The sequence below is a fragment of the Oncorhynchus mykiss genome, chromosome 1 (genome assembly GCF_013265735.2).
Source record: "Oncorhynchus mykiss isolate Arlee chromosome 1, USDA_OmykA_1.1, whole genome shotgun sequence".
Taxonomy (NCBI): Eukaryota; Metazoa; Chordata; class Actinopteri; order Salmoniformes; family Salmonidae; genus Oncorhynchus; species Oncorhynchus mykiss.
The window spans coordinates 81,895,822-81,916,340 of NC_048565.1; the positions used below are offsets into that span (position 1 = coordinate 81,895,822).

General features: G+C 43.0%; 3 protein-coding genes across 7 annotated transcripts in view; 2 read left to right on the forward strand and 1 right to left on the reverse strand.

Annotated features, from left to right (window-relative positions):
• Positions 1-9,838, reverse strand: part of LOC110530522 (1-phosphatidylinositol 4,5-bisphosphate phosphodiesterase epsilon-1) — a 41,836-nt gene extending 31,998 nt beyond the window's left edge. The window contains exons 1-2 of the mRNA XM_036989917.1: positions 9,572-9,838; positions 7,706-9,132 (exon numbers count right to left, since the gene is read on the reverse strand). Of these exons, the coding sequence (XP_036845812.1) occupies positions 7,706-8,899 (1,194 nt within the window). The 5' untranslated portion in view covers positions 8,900-9,132; positions 9,572-9,838. The remainder of the gene's footprint in view (positions 1-7,705; positions 9,133-9,571) is intronic.
• Positions 9,839-11,094: 1,256 nt separating this feature from the next.
• Positions 11,095-11,578, forward strand: LOC110530526 (ribosomal protein 63, mitochondrial). The gene has a single exon (XM_021613691.1). It carries the CDS (start codon positions 11,138-11,140, stop codon positions 11,447-11,449), a length of 312 nt encoding a protein of 103 aa, XP_021469366.1. The 5' UTR covers positions 11,095-11,137; the 3' UTR covers positions 11,450-11,578.
• Positions 11,579-14,296: 2,718 nt separating this feature from the next.
• Positions 14,297-20,519, forward strand: part of LOC110530536 (potassium voltage-gated channel subfamily H member 1-like) — a 93,536-nt gene continuing 87,313 nt past the window's right edge. For 3 of the 5 annotated variants that reach the window (XM_036986897.1, XM_036986898.1, XM_036986900.1), the window contains exons 1-2: positions 14,297-14,622; positions 17,676-17,702. In XM_036986897.1, the coding sequence (XP_036842792.1) occupies positions 14,550-14,622; positions 17,676-17,702 (100 nt within the window). In that variant the 5' untranslated portion in view covers positions 14,297-14,549. The remainder of the gene's footprint in view (positions 14,623-17,675; positions 17,703-20,519) is intronic. The other 2 variants (XM_036986899.1, XM_021613755.2) reach the window with 1 other exon arrangement.

A 20,519-nucleotide genomic window follows, 5' to 3' on the forward strand; every position in this document is an offset into this window, starting at 1 on the left:
AGCAGTGGATACAGAGGAATAGAAGGTAGAGAGGAGAGAGTGAAAGAAGTTTCGTTTTCCTCCATTTTCACTCAGCTGCCCGCATCCCTGTTCTGTAAGCTCGCAATGAGTCACTCAGCCACGGACCAGGAGGGGAGGGCCGAGCCGGCCGGGAGGAAAGGGGACAGTGCGTGTCATAGGATGAGACTAGGGTTGAAGAGGCAGAACCAGGAGACAGAAGGATTTAACAGAAGGGAGAGATTATAGGATAGAAGAGGAGTGAGTAGTGGGAGAGAGAGATTGCGACGGCACATGACCATCTGGGTAGGGGCTGAGTGGCTATGGTTGGAGGAGAGGGAGACAGAAAAGGAAACAAAGTAGTGATCAGAGACCTGGAGGGGGGTTGCAGTGAGATTAGTAGGCGTGCAGCCTCTAGTAAAGACAAGGTCAAGAGTGTTGCCTGTCTTGTGAGTTGGAGGGGATTGGGAAGGGTGAGGTCAAGAGTATTGCCTGTCTTGTGAGTTGGAGGGGACTGGGAAGGGTGAGGTCAAGAGTATAACACTGTATAACCTCATAACATGGTTAAAACAATCATTTTATATCATTTTTTAAAAATTTTTTATTTCACCTTTATTTAACCAGGTAGGCTAGTTGAGAACAAGTTCTCATTTGCAACTGCGACCTGGCCAAGATAAGGCATAGCAGTGTGAACAAAAAACACAGAGTTACACATGGAGTAAACAATTAACAAGTCAATAACACAGTAGAAAAAAGGGGAGTCTGTATACATTGTGTGCAAAAGGCATGAGAAGGTAGGCGAATAATTACAATTATGCAGATTAACACTGGAGTGATAAATGATCAGATGGTTGGTTATGTACAGGTAGAGATATTGGTGTGCAAAAGAGCAGAAAAATAAATAAATAAAAACAGTATGGGGATGAGGTAGGTGAAAAATGGGTGGGCTATTTACCAATAGACTATGTACAGCTGCAGCGATCGGTTAGCTGCTCAGATAGCAGATGTTTGAAGTTGGTGAGGGAGATAAAAGTCTCCAACTTCAGCGATTTTTGCAATTCGTTCCAGTCACAGGCAGCAGAGACCTGGAACGAAAGGCGGCCAAATGAGGTGTTGGCTTTAGGGATGATCAGTGAGATACACCTGCTGGAGCGCGTGCTACGGGTGGGTGTTGCCATCGTAACCAGTGAACTGAGATAAGGCGGAGCTTTACCTAGCATGGACTTGTAGATGAGCTGGAGCCAGTGGGTCTGGCGACGAATATGTAGCGAGGGCCAGCCGACTAGAGCATACAAGTCGCAGTGGTGGGTGGTATAAGGTGCTTTAGTGACAAAACGGATGGCACTGTGATAAACTGCATCCAGTTTGCTGAGTAGAGTGTTGGAAGCAATTTTGTAGATGACATCGCCGAAGTCGAGGATCGGTAGGATAGTCAGTTTTACTAGGGTAAGTTTGGCGGCGTGAGTGAAGGAGGCTTTGTTGCGGAATAGAAAGCCGACTCTTGATTTGATTTTCGATTGGAGATGTTTGATATGGGTCTGGAAGGAGAGTTTAGAGTCTAGCCAGACACCTAGGTACTTATAGATGTCCACATATTCAAGGTCGGAACCATCCAGGGTGGTGATGCTGGTCAGGCGTGCGGGTGCAGGCAGCGAACGGTTGAAAAGCATGCATTTGGTTTTACTAGCGTTTAAGAGCAGTTGGAGGCTCATGGATGGTCAGTCCTTGCTTCCATAGCTCTGTCTATTCATCTGAGAGTGGTTACATTTCTCCAGGCCCATCCCTCAACTTTTCACCAAAACAGAGGCTGGGCATCCATTTTGTTATTGTTTCATCTGTGGATTTGCACTTTAAACAGCTGCATATTATCAAGATAAAGTGTCATCAACAAAAAGGTAAACAATAGGCAAATGCAGCACATGGCATTTATTTCTCACATGTAAATAGCACTTTTCAGTAGTGCTCAAAGCATGCCCTTCCATGAGTGCAGCATTTATTTCTCACATGTAAATAGCACTTTTCAGTAGTGCTCAAAGCATGCCCTTCCATGAGTGCAGCATTTATTTCTCACATGTAAATAGCACTTTTCAGTAGTGCTCAAAGCATGCCCTTCCATGAGTGCAGCATTTATTTCTCAACTCAAATCAATGAGCCCAATCAGTCCTCCATGACAACAAAATCATAAACATCGAGGAGGGGTGGCTAATAATATAAGGGCACAAGGCGAGACCCAAATGCAGACACAGGAGTCAGATGGTAGTGCTCCGATATTTATTATAACAAAGGGAGTACGCAAAGGCAGGTTGGGGACAGACGAGAATTCATAAACCAGGTCCAAACAGTACCAGACGATAGGCAGTCTCGAGGTCAGGCCAGGCAGGGGTCAGAAACCAGATCGGAGTCCAAAAACAGTACAAGGGGATAGGTAGGCTGATAATCAGACCAGGCAGAGTGGTCAGGCAGGCGGGTTCGGAGTCAGGACAGGCAAGGGTCAAAACCAGGAGGACTAGAAATAAGCAGAGACTGGGAAAAATAGGAGCAAGGAAAAACGCTGGTTGACTTGGTAAGCAAGACAAACTGGCACAGAGAGACAGGAAACACAAGGATATATACACTGGGGATAAAACACAACACATGGAGGGGGTGGAGACAATTACAAGGACAGGCGAACCAGATCAGGGTGTGACAAACAAGTCCTTAGTTTTTGGGTTATACTCAGGTAAAACAATTTGGCTAATCTATATTTCCATAATTCCAAGTCCTATTCTTGAAGATCAAGGGGTTTAACATTTATTGGAATGAATGGAATTCTGATAGACTTGGTTTTTAATGTAAAGATATAATTTAATGGTATTATTATTATATGTAGTAGAAAGCGATGGGTTAGAAGAAGCCTACATAACCAACCCATAAAGTAAAATTTAACATCCATATACGGCCAGCTATGCAAACTTTAACATTGATTTATCCTGCAATAGATGTTGTTCAATTGGTAACCTACATTGTCTTCTTCTAATGCCTCTACAGGGGAAAGTAATCTAAAAGTAACAGAATGTAATCAGATAACGTTACTGAGTTTGGGTAATCCAGACGTTGTTAGTGATTACAATTTTGGACAGGTAACTAGTAACGGATTACATTTAGAAAGTAACCTACCCAACCCCGTGTACAATGATTTATAGGCCTAAACCAATAATGAAAGATTATATCTGTCAGATAGTAATAAATGTTTATTACCACCTGTAAACTAAACTGTCTATCAACAACTGATGAGCTCTTTACAACCCCTTTAGAAATGATACATTCAATGTTAAGTGTTACTCAAATACCTTTCATACTGTATATGGCTTAAAGCTCATGTCAGTTTATACATTTCTATCTGTTTAAATTAAATGAAATAGAACGACAAATTTAGTAAAGTAATACATTTTGATGTTCTGCTGCTGTTCGGGCAATTTAAAGGATTGATTGGGGACTTATTTGTGGAGGAATGTAACTTGTTTTTCTGGGTGATTTGTGATATTTTATTTGTGCTTCCCATGACTGTGTTTTTGTATTTTAATGTGTATATACAGTATATATAATATATATATATAGCGCTTGGGTATAACGTGTATATTATGTTGTACATACAGGGCACATTTGTAAAAGAGACCTTCAGTAGGTCTCAATGTCTTAAATAAAAAAATATGTTTTTGTCAAATTGTGGAAGGTTGCTACAGATGTTGGCCATGGACCTGTTGGCCATGGACCTGTTGGCCATGGACCTGTTGGCCATGGACAGTCTATACATTGGCTAGAAACTTTTCTGACATATTACACCAAACCAGGGATACACATCCCTCTGCAATAGAATCTCGTGAAGGTTTTTGGTATCACTTCAGCCATCCATACAGCCTTTCATAGACTATAATACTACAGCACTTGTCACAAGGATGCATGTAATATACTGTACTGCATGTTTGCAATGAAACCATCTGAAATGATAGTTGTGCCACAAGATCATGTACGGAACCCCTGTAACACTATAAGATATATTGCCATAAGCAACACTCTGCCTATCTTGTAGGGTTTTACCTAACAGTTGAACAGAGACAAATACGACCCGCATTTACCATCAGGAACACAATCACACTCTACCTTGAGCGATCACCACTGATACGAATAACTAAGATGATAGTATGCATCATTTGATAGAAAAGTCAGTTAAGTACTAGTGCTACTGCTTTCATTGAATAAACCATCTGAATGACAAAGAAAATATATTTTACTTACATTAGAAAATCATGCCTAATGCAATACAGCCTCCACAATTAGAGTATGTTTGAGACAGAGATTTCAGACAGAAGAGAAAGAGCATGTCTGAAACCTAAGAGGAGAGAGGGAGCAAAACTAGAGCGGGGGTGGGGCAGCTCCCCTTATATGGTTAGGGAGACTTGACATCAGTAAGAGGAGTTATTAGGAGAACATGACCATCCATTCTCTATAAAACACATCACGTTGCTCTTCTACACAAACCACTGCAGTTTGGGCGATTCGTGAAAATCTCTATATTGTGGAAACAAAGTCTTATGCTATCACGTTAGGTCGGCAGTGACTGCACTCAAGAAAAGACTCACACAGGACACACACACGCACATGAAAATCACTCCTTAGCCTGAAGTGGCCCGCAAAAGCCAGCTTTTCCGTGGTGCGAATGGGAAGACGCATCAGGAGGGTGATCACATGTGTTAGCAAGGCTGGGATAATGGGTTCAAGCCTTGGTATGAGCCGACTCAGGAGGAAACGGTACTCGCTAAGCAAGCAGCGTGAGGTCCTTTACACACACAGTTACCAATCACATTGTCTTCATCCCTGACCCACACTATTGAGTTCAATCAACCTTGAAATGACCTCTTTAAACCCTGATCACTGAAACAGACTCTGGTATTATTTTCTACAGAAATAACTTAACAAGGATATTAGAGTCTTATTTTCTGGTGAGTCCACGGTGGCTCAGTACAAATATATATTGTACAACAACAGTTGCAGTTAATTTCATGTATTCTGCTGTCAGTTGAATCGGCCATGCAATTTATTTTCAAAAGGAGAGCATTTAATTTACCCTAATTCCAAATAATAAAGTATTTATTACAGACTATATTTTATTGATCATTTGAATCAGGTGTGTCATTGCTTGGACTGGAGCAAACATCAGTTTTTCAGATTAGATTGGACACTTCTCTGTGCCAATGGTTTAAGTGAGAAGTAACAATATATATCATACCACTAGGTGGCAGTCTAATGTATTATTACCAGCAGCGTACAGTCTATTGCTGCTGCAGAATAAGTACTGAATGAGAAGGTCTGCAGTCCATTCTCTGAGGTTTACTGACTTCTAAAGGGGCAATCTGTGATTGGTAAATACTTTTCTAAAACGTTTGTCTCCAAAAGTGGCAGGGGGCCCACTTTGTTGTCATTTGAATCCCAGACTAGACTGCATCATAACCCCCTCTGAGCTCATAACCCCCTCTGAGCTCATGCCACTCCTCATTCCCCCTTTTAGGAATGTACTCATAACTCTTTATTGTGTTGGACCACTGTACACACTGTCATGTTTTAACAACTTTTCATAAAATAATTGAGGATAAAACATAATAAAGCCCAAAGGCATTTTTCCATTTGGGGTCCTGAGAAAATACATTTCTTAAAAGTCAAAACAGACATCGCCATCTTCTCATGATTCCTGGTGAATGTGTAAAGAGGACTGAAGACAGACCATCCCCCTCATCTCTCATGATTCCTGGTGAAGGTGTAAAGCAGACTGAAGACAGACCATCCCCTCATCTCTCATGATTCCTGGTGAAGGTGTAAAGCAGACTGAAGACAGACCATCCCCCTCATCTCTCATGATTCCTGGTGAAGGTGTAAAGCAGACTGAAGACAGACCACCCTCCTCATCTTTCATGATTCCTGGTGAAGGTGTAAAGCAGACTGAAGACAGACCATCCCCCTCATCTCTCATGATTCCTGGTGAATGTGTAAAGCAGACTGAAGACAGACCATCCCCCTCATCTCTCATGATTCCTGGTGAAGGTGTAAAGCAGACTGAAGACAGACCATCCCCTCATCTCTCATGATTCCTGGTGAATGTGTAAAGCAGACTGAAGACAGACCATCCCCCTCATCTCTCATGATTCCTGGTGAAGGTGTAAAGCAGACTGAAGACAGACCATCCCCCTCATCTCTCATGATTCCTGGTGAAGGTGTAAAGCGGACTGAAGACAGACCATCCCCTCATCTCTCATGATTCCTGGTGAAGGTGTAAAGCGGACTGAAGACAGACCATCCCCCTCATCTCTCATGATTCCTGGTGAAGGTGTAAAGTGGACTGAAGACAGACCATCCCCCTCATCTCTCATGATTCCTGGTGAAGGTGTAAAGCAGACTGAAGACAGACCATCCCCCTCATCTCTCATGATTCCTGGTGAAGGTGTAAAGCAGACTGAAGACAGACCATCCCCCTCATCTCTCATGATTCCTGGTGAAGGTGTAAAGCGGACTGAAGACAGACCATCCCCTCATCTCTCATGATTCCTGGTGAAGGTGTAAAGCGGACTGAAGACAGACCATCCCCCTCATCTCTCATGATTCCTGGTGAAGGTGTAAAGCGGACTGAAGACAGACCATCCCCTCATCTCTCAGTTCTCTCTAATCATCCTCATATGACAGGTTCTTCTTTCAATAGGCTGTGACTGTTTTCACCTACTCTGGGTCTACCTACCAAACAATTACCACAGGTTGAAGCTATAAGTAGGCCAAGTATGCAAGTTGTTCCTTTTATGTCTCCTGAAGCTTGATGTTTTTGACTCAGCAGCACCTTAAAACAAACTCTGGAGCGTGAGTGCTTTGTTTTCCACTGACTGTATTTGTTTTGCATGGTTGAGATTGTAACCATATGCCAAGTGATTGTGATGTAATGGTGTAGCCTAACTTTTCCATTGGGTGTGTGAGCACTAGTGCAGAGCAGCCCAGGCCCTGTAGCTGTGTCGCAAATGGCACCCTATTGCCTTTATAGTGCACTACTTTTGACTAGGGCCCATAAGGCTCTGGTCAAAAATAGTGCAGTGTATAAGGAATATGGTGACATTTGAGACGCACCTCTATAATACAGGCCTCTAGTGTTCTACTTAGTTAACCACCCCTCCCCTTTGCTCTCCTACCCGGCTGCCCCCAATTGCCACTGTAGCTCAGTGAGTTTTGGCTGCAGGTTGGCTTTTATTGGGGTGACTCATGTACTAGAGGCAGCTCTGCAGGGAAGTCACTACAAAGTCATACAATCAGATGTGAAACCTACACCTAACCTTAAGCAAACTGATAACCTTATGCCTAACCCTAACCTTAAAATAAGACCAAAAAAAGGAACAACAACAACAAATTCATACATTTTTTTACATTGCCACTGGCCCATCTAGTGGAAATCACTCAGCTAAGCCTCCAAGATAAGATTCATCCCAAAATACGTCAACCTGAGTTTTGGCTCACACTACATAGTGTAGCACTGTACCATTTTCTTTTTGACACACGTTTCCTTTCTGAAACACGCTGTGCATGTGTTTGTGTGGGTATGGTCTAGGTGTGTGTGTCCAGTGTAGTCTAGGGATTAAACTAAAAGTGACACAGTTTTGCTCAATTGAACCTTTAAAGCCAACTGCGTGTATGCTCTTACCTCAAAAAACAAGTCTCCTGTTTTTCCAAGGAGAAGTTTACACACTTGCAGATGTAGACTCTGAGAGGTTGAACTGTGTCCACTGTATCCCCCAGAAGTGTGGTGGTCATCCTCATCCCACACCTGGAGGGGCTCCCTTTTGCAGACAGTGTTCCACGCCTCCTCAGCGATCCTCCCTGTGGGTAACGTCCTGATGATAGCCCTGGTTCCTGTACACATCGACTTCTTCGCCCTCTGGTTTTCCCTCAAAAATCTACAGACCAGGACCGTCGAACACTCTTGCATATTATATGAAAAGTTATCCTCAGTCTCGCAGTCAGATCCTAACCCATTGTCTGAGGCCATCTTTAAAGCCGTGGGGCTTTTGGAAGGGCTGGTGGGAAGGAGTGCCAATGTAGAGCACATTTTAGTTTCGGCTTTGCCCCCTGGGCTGATGTGGACATCTCTGAGTCTATGGACAGAGCTGGTGTCGGTGACTGTTGATGATGTCACCTCCTCCACCAGACAGAAGGCAAAGCTGCCCGTAGTGACTCCTGTGGAAGATGGCACTGAGGACATTGAGGATTCTGAGCCTGACTCCTTGCCCCCTACAGCCTCCTTGCCTCTATCATAACCTAAGGAGGTACCAGGGTAGAGCAAGCCCTGAAACCAGTTCTTGTTACTGCCCCCACCTGATAGTGTCATTGCATTACACAGAGGAGACAACTCCTCTGACTCCAACTCCATGACACTCCTGCGTACATCTGTGTTGTGATGCACTACAGTACCTTCAATGCTCTGTGTAACATATCCTGTTTTATCAACTGTGTACGTCTGAGGTGAAATCCCTGCTCTCTGGACTGCAGTGTTACTGTCAGGGTCCTTGCAAACGTCTGTGATCTGACTGCAGCACAGTACACAAGGCCCAAGGCCCTTCCTGCAGCTTGCGTTACAGCAGCAACCCAAAGGTTTACTGGCAGGCACAGTCACACACTCTCTCTGCCTCGATCCAGCATCCAGAGACTCCATTGCACGGCAGCCATTGCTGGAGTGTTTATCCGGTGGTGGTGGCGGTGCATCTGTGTTATCAGACTGGAGTTGAACTTTAACTCTCTGCTGGTCCCCATGTGAGCCCCTGGGCCTCACAGTCCCATGATCTATCTCCTTGGCACATGTCTCTGTCCCGTCTGTGTTGCTGGTAGAGAATTCCTCCATCTTGCTGGCCGGCCGGCCTGCCTGTCTGTGTCTTCCTCCTGGTCAGTATTCAGAGATGTCAGAGCATCTAGAAACAGAGATGGGTGCAGGTGGAGTCCACAACAGCTGTGAAAGCCAGGAGAGTGAAAGTATTTTGTCAATGCTGCATGTTGTTAAGGAGACGTGTCCCTCTGTGCACACTTAGAGATTAACTTTGCTGCTGTGCCAGTCAGGCAGGCACACCCCTCATAAATCTGCAGGAGACAGCAGGAAAACCCATGTTAGATATAAAATGGCACTGGATACAATGCACCAAGGGAAGTGACTATAATTTGATGATTGAAGGCAGATATACCATACAATCAGGCTTTCCTTCCCTTCCCTGCCTATGGCCAAACAAAGCGAGACAACATTATTAAGACCATATTATGGGGTAACTGTAACAGAGCTCTGTGCAGTGACCTACTGTACGTGCATTAAAGCTCCTAAAGTGATGAATGAAAAATGGTTAATAGAATATTGTACCCCATTCTCTTCTGCTACAGTAGCCTATCAAAACCCCTGCATTATCAAAGGTTTGTTTGCATGGGATTATCACATGAAAACCCCATTAGAATAATCAAAAAGTCACAAGACTAAAACTTCCCAAACTTTTCAGCCTGTGATCTTGTTGAATGATTAGGTTTTCCTTACCTTAGTGTGGTTGACTTGTGTCTCTCCAGTTTCATTTCCAGCTGTCCAGATGCGTCCCAGTTCCTTCTCTATTCCTGGTATTATAGGGGGGCTGGGAGGAGAGGAAAAGAGAGGAATCAGGGGAGTGGGAAAAAGGGAGTCACAGAAACAGGGATCTCACCGGGCAGGGCTTTCGTTACAAAACTTGGCAGGAGCTTTTTTCCTTTTTTATTCTCACAGCTAACTGGGTTGTTTTGCAATCACACTGGACAGGACCTAATACTAATACCTTCACAGCATTTAAAGTGGCAGTCACTTAAATAGACTTGCTTTTATACTCCCATCTATTCAATATGAACTTTGTACCATCAGGTATATGGGTGTACAATCAATCATGAGTTGCTTGCTCATTCAGAAAGTAAACACACAAAATAGGGTAAGGTTAGGATTTGGTTAATGCAACACGTGCCTACTTTGCAATTACCATACTTTCCTATTTTAGCAGATTAGATTTGAGCAGCTTTCTAAAGGCATTAAATAGTGCCTCTTTGATTTTGAAGAACATGACATTTGATTGGTACAAATGTCTTAACTTATCATAACAAAAACATATGAAACCAGAGGTTTGAAAACATTCCGTCTCTGATGAAACAACTGGATGACTGTTTCTGTGGTCTTGTAACCAACTCGGTATAATAGCGCCTCCAGCTGGAATGGAATCGTCATTACATGTGAAATGGTTTGATTCCTCCTGCACACCGTAGAATTTGCGGAAGAAAGAAATGTCTTTCAAATCGACTGGGGTCACGTTTTGCACGAATTACATGAAGACAACATCAATATTGCTGGATTTGTATCGGATAACTGACAGGTAATCCAAAAGAAATGGAGCTAGGAATAATTTCCTAATAAATTCATTTTTTTTAACAAGTTTGTAGTAGCTAGCCAGGCTAATGCTACCAACTAGCTAGTAGCATTTACTTTGATAGTGAACACATATACTTATCGCGTCAATGATTTGATAAATTATTCGGGGTTTCACTCATAAAATGATATACTCTGATTACTTGGATTAGTCTGAAAATGGGACAGACCTGTCCATAATATTTTTTGTTCAACAAATGTAAATTAGCTGCAGATGCGTCGTTTTTGTCAAGGATAGAGGGACAGCTTCTGTGCATGCGCGGTTCTGTTTGACATTTTTATGGCATTTGTATACCCATATATCTCTAGTCATTTATAGTTTGCCAAATGTAATATGGTCCCGTGTGGCTATACGAAAATTACCATATTATACATCCATTAGAAAACTCACTACTGTAAGCCGGAACTTGCTAAATGACTCACGTTAAATTGTAAAATGTAACTTCTTAATTCAATTTTTTTTATTTTTTATGATAACATTTCAGGGGGAATTACATTTTATTCCAATGATGAAATTCCCTCCATTGTTTTGCCACTACCACCTAGCTAGTGATCAATGTTCCTCTCCTGTAAGATGGAGCCAATACCCACATTTTTCTCTGTTTCTATCATGTTGTAGCCTATAAATCCACGTCTTGCTGAGAAGAACCACCATCCTTCACAATGTTCCTCACCATGGCCCTGCTGAGGAAAGGCATCTCTGGGAAGCAGTGGATCGGGAAGTACCGCCGGCCACGTGCCATCACCTGGCAGATGAAACGCAACATGCTGGTGCACCTGGAACGCGAGGCAGAGAATGAGTATTGGATCTCCAGACCATACATGACCACAGAGCAGGAGCGAGGACACGCCGCTGAGCGCCGAGCACAGAACTGGCTCAAAATTAAAGAGACCAAGTTTCAAAAGTTTCCAGAACATAAATATGTTGCGGATCATCTAAGTCACCTCAACACAACCAAGACATGGTCCAGTTAATAACGAGGAAGTATTGACTTTTTGTGGGGGGATGGAGTGAGGGTTGACTCCGGTGTGAAATGTATGTAATGTATATGAACTATGGAGTGTTGGAAATTCTCTATAAAGCCAGCTCTGATTTAAAAACAACCTGTTCTTTGCTTCATAATACATTTCAAATGTTCTTGTGCATACATCAGTGGGTTTCAAACCTCTCCTTTGGTACCCCCAGATGTTTCATAATTATGTTGTAGGCCTGAACTAGTGTAAAGGATGCCATGCTGCTTGCTTAGCATGCTTCCTCTTAGCATGCTTCCACTTCCTCTTGATTCAGCTCAAACCCAACACCTCTGCCTCACAAACATGTGTCTGCCCTCCTGAAGCATCTTACCCATTCGTGCCACCGCAAAGCTAGCTTTGGGCAGCGCAAGTGGAGACACTTCAGGCTAAGGAGTGCGTTTCCAGCTCCCATCTGCTACACTAGCTCATATGATTCACCTATTAAAGGTCTTGATGATCAGTTGACAAGTTGAAACAGGTGTGCAAGCTCTGGAGTAGTTCAAGTAGCCTACATGGAACGGCTTTATGTCCCGATGAGAGGTTTGAGAACCACTGGCGTACTTGACGATGATCTTTCAGAATGTGTTTAAACAGTTTAGGATGCAAATAGACCCACAATTTCTACAAAAGAAGGCCCATTTCACTCTCAAAGGTGCAGGTTACCCACGGTGACTATTAAAACCTTCCCCAACCAGAAACCATGTATTGATGGCAGCCTTCGTGCAAAACTTAAAGCGCGAACCACTGCTTTTAATCATGGCAAGGTGACTGGAAACATGACCGAATATGAACAGTGTAGCTATTCCCTCCAAGGCAATCAAACAAGCTACGCGTCAGTATAGAGACAAAGTAGAGTCGCAATTCAACGGCTCAGACACAAGACATATGTGGCAGGATCTACAGTCAATCACGGATTACAAAAAGAAAACCAGCCCCGTTGTGGACGCCGATGTCTTGCTCCCAGAGAAAGTAAACAACTTCTTTGCTAGTTTTGAGGATAATACAGTGCCACTGACACGGCCCGCTACCAAAACCTGTGGGCTCTCCTTCACCGCAGCCTAAGTGAGTAAAACATTTAAACGTGTTAACCCTCACAAGGCTGCCGGCCCAGATGGCATCCCTAGCCGCATCCTCAGAGCATGCGCAGACCAACTGGCTGGTGTGTTTTGGACACATTCAATCAATCCCTATCCAAGTCTGCTGTTCCCACATGCTTCAAGAGGGCCACCATTGTTCCTGATCCCAAAAAAGCTAAGGTAACTATCAACTATTGCCCCGTAGCACTCACTTCTGTCATCATGAAGTTCTTTGAGAGACTAGTCAAGGATCATATCACCTCCACCCTACCTGACACCCTAGACCCACTCCAATTTGCTTACCGCCCCAATAGGTCCACAGACGACGTAATCACACTGCACACTGCCCTAACCCATTTTGACAAGAGGAATACCTATGTAAGAATGCTGTTCATCGATTACAGGTCAGCAATTTAACACCATAGTACCCTCCAAACCCATCATTAAGCTCGAGACCCTAGGTCTCAACCCCGACCTGTGCAACTGGGTCCTGGACTTTCTGATGGGCCGACCCCAGGTGGTGAGGGTAGGAAACAACAACAATCTCCACCCCGCTGATCCTCAACACTGGGGCCCCGCAAGGGTGCGTTCTCAGCCCTCTCCTGTACTCCCTGTTCACCCATGACTGCGTGGCCATGCACGCCTCCAACTCAATCATCAAGTTTGCAGACGACACTACAGTGGTAGGCTTGATTACCAACAACGACTAGACGCCTACAGGGAGGAGGTGAGGGCCCTCGGGAGTGTGGTGTCAGGAGAAGGTCAGTACAGGTGCATCAAAGCTGGGACCAAGAGACTGAAAAACAGCTTCTATCTCAAGGCCATCAGACTATTAACAAGCCACCACTAAGATTGAGTCGCTGCTGCCAACATACTAACTCAAATCTCTAGCCACTTTAATAATTAAAAATTGGATGTAATACATGTATCACTTTAAACAATGCCACTTTATATAATGTTTACATAACCTACACTACTCATCTCATATGTATTTACTGTACTCTATACCATCTACTGCATCTTGCCTATGCCATTCGGCCATCGCTCATCGATATATTTATATGTACATATTCTTATTCATTCCTTTACACTTGTGTGTATAAGGTAGTTGTTGTGAAATTGTGAGATTACTTGTTAGATATTACTGCACGGTCGGAACTAGAAGCACAAGCATTTTACTACACATCTGCTAACCATGTGTATGTGACCAATAAAATTAGATTTGTTTCCCAAACTCGGGTCCTGCGGCCCTGTTACACTTATTTTATTTTTGCTTGAGCAATACACAGCTAATTCAAATAACCAACATTAAGATTTGATTATTTGAATCATCTGTGTAGTGCTAGGTCATAAACCGAAATGTGTACCTGGGGGTCAGGAACGAGTTTGGGAAACTCCTTTTCTAGTGGATGTATAATATGGTTCTTTCGGGATGGTATACCATATATCAGTGGTTCTCAAACCTCTCCTCAGGGATCCCCAAACGTTTCACAATTTTGCTGTAGCCCTGAATTGGCCCAACTAACTCGCCTAGTCAAGAGCTTGATAATGACTTGAGAAGTAGAATTAGGTGCGCTAGCTCCGGAATAGATCAAATACATGGAACGGCTGGGGGTCCCCGAGGAGAGGGTTCAGAATCACTGCCATATATCACCGGCAGATGGCACTCGGAGTTTGAATGAAGAACCACAAAAGCCCGTGGACCACAAGTCAGGCGCGCCGCTGCGCTCAAACAAGCGCGGAGGATAATTCCCTATGCGCGTCCTGACGTGCTGTTGGCGCTTGCTAGACAGGGGAAGCGCAGCCAGCGACTGGGAGAAGTCTTTGTAGCAGTAGCAGCTGTAGACGAGCTCTTTATCTAAAGCTCACTCACTCCGTACAGATAAAAGGGACCATGAAGACAGACGTCTGGAGTTATAGTTTTGCTGACAGCATACAGCCCCACCGACAGCTTCCACACACGGATGACTGAATGACGAACCAGGATGGCCGGAGGAAGGAGAGGACTTGTAGCCCCTCAAAACACTTTTTTAGAAAATATTGTCAGACGATCTAACGGTAAGGATCATGCTCCAATGAGATGTGTAATGCCTATGATAATTATCTTGAGGATGGAGTATCCCAAAAAAAACTTTTCTGTTGGGGTTTTAAATATTTGGCATGTAAAAAAGCATACGAATGGCTAGGATCGAGAAACTGCGCGATTTTTCTTCCTCAACGTCGTCGTGACTTGGACTCTTCGGAATAACCATGACACAAATGGAAACATTTTCCATGTCCTTTCCAAACATCTATGCTTAGTAAAAGTTGTATGGTAGTTTATGAACTTATCAAATGGGATACAATTACTAGGCTATTTGTCAGGCACACCTCTTTTTTTTACAGTCAGGCTTGGGCACATCCCATCCCCAGAAAGTCGCTTTTTATTTTATCCTAAGTGCAACCTTACTACCATGGAATCAGCAGCAACGCACAATTTTGGAAATGATGCAGCCTAAAAATAGCCTAGGCTATTTCTCCGTAGTCTGCCTATACAGTAAAATAAATCTTGAATAAACACATTTTCATATACTAAATAAAATAGGATGATTACATTGCACTTTAAAGTTGTTTGGCCTGTCGGCTAGTTAAACTATACTATTTGCTTATCGTTTTGAGAAAATACACCCAAAATAATAGGCTCTTTGTTCCATCCCCTTTATTGGTGTGGCTTTGAGAGGATGGATATAGTTGTTGTTTTCAACATGTAGTCCAACCTATATACACAGGGCCCATACATGTTTGTTCTTCACAACAGTAGCTAGTAGCTACGGTGTATGGGTCTCATTATGCACATGATTATGCATCGATTACACATGAAGATACTTTTGGTAATGTAGTGTATGTGGACACCTGCTCCTAGAACATCTCATTCAAAATCATGGCATTAATATGGAAGGCATTCCACTAGATGTTAGAACATTGCCGCGGGGACTTGCTTCAATTCAGGCACAAGAGCATTAGTGAGGTCGGGCACTGATGTTGGCCGATTAGGCCTGGCTCACAGTCCGTGTTCCAATTCATCCCTAAGGTGTTTGATTGGGTTGAGTTCAGGGCTCTGTGCAGGCCAGCCAATTTCTTCCACACAACGATCTCAACAAACCATTTCTATATGGACTTCGCTTTGTGCATGGGGGCATTGTCATGCTGAAACAGGAAAGGGCCTTTCCCAAACTGTTTCCACAAAGTTGGAAGCACAGATTCATCTAGAATGTCATTGTATGCTGTACCGTTAAGATTGCCCTTCACTGGAACTAAGGGGCCTAGCCCGAACCATGAAAAACAGCCCCTGACCATTATTCCTCCACCAAACTTTACAGTTGGCACTATGCATTGGGGCAAGTAGTGTTCTCCTGGCGTCAGCCAAAGCCAAATTCATTACTTTAGAGATAGCGTTTCCAGAGTACAATGGCGGCTCGCTTTATACCTCTCCAGCCGATGCTTGACATTGCACATGGAGATCTTTAGGATTGTGTGCGGTTGCTCGGCCATGGAAACCCATTTCGTGAAGCTCCTGACGAACTGTTCTTGTGCTGACGTTGCTTGGGACTCGGTAATGAATGTTGAAACCAAATATTATTTTTTTTAAACATACGATTTTTACGCGCTACGTGCGTCAGCACTCAGTGGTCCCGTCCGGTGAGCTTGTGTGGCCTTCCACTTCGCGGCTGAGCCGTTGTTCCACTTCACGATAACAGCACTTACTGTGGGCAGCTCTAGCAGGTCAGAAATGTGACGAACTGACTTGTTGGAAAGGTGACATCCTATGACTGTGCAACGTTGAAAGTCACTGTGTATAGCGTTTGCATGGCTGTGTGGTTGATTTTATACACCTGTCAGCAACGGGTGTGGCAGAAACAGCCGAATCCACTTATTTGAAGGGGTGTCCACATACTTTTGCCTATATAGTGTATTTTTATGCTAGACGTGAAATCTCTTAATTAACTTAATAGCATAGATTCCTCCTTACTTCTCCACTAATACATATTTATTAAAATACTTATTTCAATATAAGTAAATGTTATTTGCCACCACAATTCCCTGAAAAAGGAAGAATATATGTTTAATTTAGCCTTGTTTGTCTTAATCTACAAATGCTGTTTGGACTAACTGTTAACTGAAAGTTTGCTTAACTGCATGGTCAATCAATTCTGCCAAAATAACAAAACAAAGTACATGGTTATTGGTAGCCTACCAAATATATGAAAGAAACACAAATTAGTAGGACAGGAGTAGGTGGGATGGAAGGAGACAGCCATATCCAATGAGGCAGCAAGGCGGGGCCAGGTGGGCAGGCTACATTACCCATGTGCAATTGCACCAGGCCTACATGTTTGAGGCACACCCCAATTTTGGGGACACCCCTCTCATTCATGAGCATCCCTCATCAACTACACCTTTGCTTTTGTAAGAATGACCTTATGTAATACCAAAATAAACTAATTGAATGGCACAGTCCTCAATCCATTAAAGTTTTCTCCTCGTCAATTCAACATTTTCAGAAAATACTGTTGTCAGCCGTTGTTGCCCAACTGTAGTCTATTGGGGCCCCACTGTCTGGTTAGTGATGTATAGTGGTAACCAATGAGTAGAAGCACCAACCAGGGTTGTGTTTATTAGGGAAGCATTACAGTGTGTGTAACTCTAGGTGTACAAGTCCATTTTATCCTGTTTGGTTCCCTAATGAACAGGACCCTGGGTGAAGCATGGCAGCCATTATACACCAAGCTACTCCACACACCAGTCATAGCAGGGCAGGGCAGAAGGTGGCATGGATTAGAGTGGACTCATTGATCCAAGTTCCGGAGGAAGAGTGAACAAGGGCATTAGTATGATGCATTGAGACCGGGCCATAACCCAAGTTGTGTAGCTAGTTCATTGTGATTTTGCAAAGTCACACAACTACTCCTTTTAGTTCAAGAGCTCAAAGAACGTGTGTAACTCAATATGTTGACGTGTGAAATGTTGGTTGTGGGAAAAGCATTACAGAAATCACTCAACTGAAACGTACCAGTTTGTTTGAAATAAGTTTGTCACTGTTACTTTAACCATTCTTCTTTTCAACTTTTCAGTATGGACATTATCACATAGACAGACAGGTATAAACCCAACCCATGTTCTGTAGTGCTGCTCATGTTTTCCCCCTAATCTCACCGTCTTCTCACCGTCTATTAACTCCATGTACTATGTCTGTTGTTCTGTACCAATTGCTGTTCATTTGCAAAGCAAATGAATCCAAGTCTATGACATAGGCTTAAAACCCTGGCCTGGGGACAGACACCTGCTTCTTATTGCCACCTGTTCTCTTTTCATTTAACATCATTAACTTCTACTCATTTTGGTTCATAGACACTACCCAGTTAAAGTTTCGGAGACGTTCTGTGCTTGTAACGGTTTGTGACTGTTAATTCAGTTCCTAGGACACTTGTTCTTTGTTGGGGCGTAGATGACGGATGTTTAGCTACCTATCAGCGACGGCATCCGGCGGTTGTTTTCAAAAACATTGTAAAATAACATGTTGGCATGGAACGTTCTACTTCATAGCGCTGTAGTTGTGCTTGTGTCAGTTATGTTAGTGTTTGTCTTCATTTATCTTGGGGAAGTTTGTAGTTTGGTAAGATAGTTTGTGTATTTTCTATTGTTGAGTAGTACATTTCGTTTGTGTTTCGTTGCCATTCCATGTTGATTCCGTGTGACTTTTTGACACCACAGACATGACATAATTTTGTTATTTAGTATGCTACTGTAGCATGCCCCTTTTAATGGATGCCAGGTTGACTATGTACTGGCAGATTCAATTGTGCTTTTTTATAACAACAATGTAAACAACATATTGTGCAATAGTGGAGGAATCAACAAAGAGAGAGATTTCCCTGTAGTCTGTCAGGCATGTACCTGTGTCTGTCAGTCCCCTAATCTCAGAGCTGACAGGCCAGAAACCTCCTGAAAGTTAACGACAAGGAGACAGAACTGAAGCACACACACACACACACACACACACACACACACATACTGTGCTATATTGTCTTAGTGATCAATACAGAAGCTATACTATTCGATACAAACTGCCAACACAGCAGTTTCATAAATGAGACAGACAACACCATGTTTACGGTATGGAACAAATATAAACTCATTTGGGTACTATTGTGTAAACATGTTTTCTCATGGTAATGCTATTTTGCCTTCAGAAATGTTAAATCCTGCCCAGCAACAATACAAGGCCCAGAGTACCTGGAGGAATTTACAGTAGCATGTCTTTTAAAAGCTGCATGGAATGAAATATTGAAGCTCGACATACACTGCTACGATAATTATTCTCCTATTCCCATTTTCCCCCCTGGATTCTGAGACGTTAACCTACTTTCAAGAGGGTGTTTGTGATGAGAGAGAGCGATAGAGCGCGCACGTGTGTGTGTGTGTGTTGCTTTAGAGGATTGGAGTGAAGTTAAGTTTCCCTTTGAACATGCAGAATAACAGAGATCAGTGTTGTTCATAGGTATTACACCCAACTCATATTGGGACAGGGATGTAACTGCACAGTGGTGTGAATGTACAGTATAACTGGGACTCCGTCTTTCTTCCTTTGTGTTCTGCAGTCAGCAAAGGGTTAAATCTGGATTTTATATATGGTGGAAACCATCCCTAAGATTTGGGAGTTTTCTAGAATCCTTTGTCAGAAGTATCCTTAGAATTGTTCAGTGTATCTTCTCTTCCATAAAAAGATGGTGGAACACATCAAATTAACTGTGTGTGTGTGTGTGTGGCCAGTCCTGTGCATGAGTCCTGTTGACTCCAGTTAGGTAATACGGTCAATGGTTGAAGCTTTGCAGACTTTCCTAGCTCTGTAGCTGTCTGAGTAGCTCCTATGTCAGTCATTTGTGAATGGATCAAAAGCCTATATGATCCTCATCACATTGACTCTTGTATTGTTTTTTTAGAGCTTGCTTTTCCTTCCTTCCCAAAATCACAAATTCATACAAATGTGATATTATACATGTGCTATTTAGTGGCATAGAATCGCCATTGTCAGCATAGAAGTGTGCTGTGGTAAGCTTCAGTGAGTCTGTTGGCTGGGACAGACAGGCGTTTCTACGCCTTTCTGTATATCTGAAGGGGTATTACATTACATAAGGGAAAGAAACAACAAACTATCATATTTTATAATCACCTGGTAGTATTTGTTAACCTGTTGATGTTTAAGTTTACTTTAAACCTCTGAGAAGTTAATGTTCTCTGTGAGAAATCATCAATTGTACACGTACTGTACCAGGAACACTTGGAGTGGGATTTTGACAGTGCTAAAAAGGGTATCACTTTACATACTCAGCATCATAGCTATCTATTTCAAAACAAATCTACACTCTTTGATTTAAACCCTGTGTGGATTGTCTACTTTCTCATAGGTACAATGAGTGGTTTTGAAATAGATGCTGTTGTCTCCAGTGTTGGGAGTGACTTCTCTAACACAATCTGCACATTTTTGTTCGGTCAAAATGAAGCCCCAGGTGTCATGCTTATGTAGGCATTATGTCATGCTTATGCAGGCATTATGTCATGCTTACGTAGGCATTATGACAGTCTTATGTATACCCCTTCCAGCCTAACTGAAACTAACCCTCCCCACATGCAGTGCTTACTTACTCAGCATTAAGGGTAAGGATGGTCTGAGACTGAGTACAGTACCCGTATGTGAAGGATTATTCTGCTGCTCTGTTTTCACACTGTACTGCAGTGGCTTCCATCGTGCGATATGACTGTGCTGTCGCCTGTCGATGCCGACCCTGGATTGGTGTCAACACCATTTCACTTCAGTTTTTTTGGAACTCACTGAAATTCAATTCATGCATTTGGATTTTCTTTCCAAATTATGAATTCAATTCAGTTCCTCATCATGACTGTACTGAAATGTAATT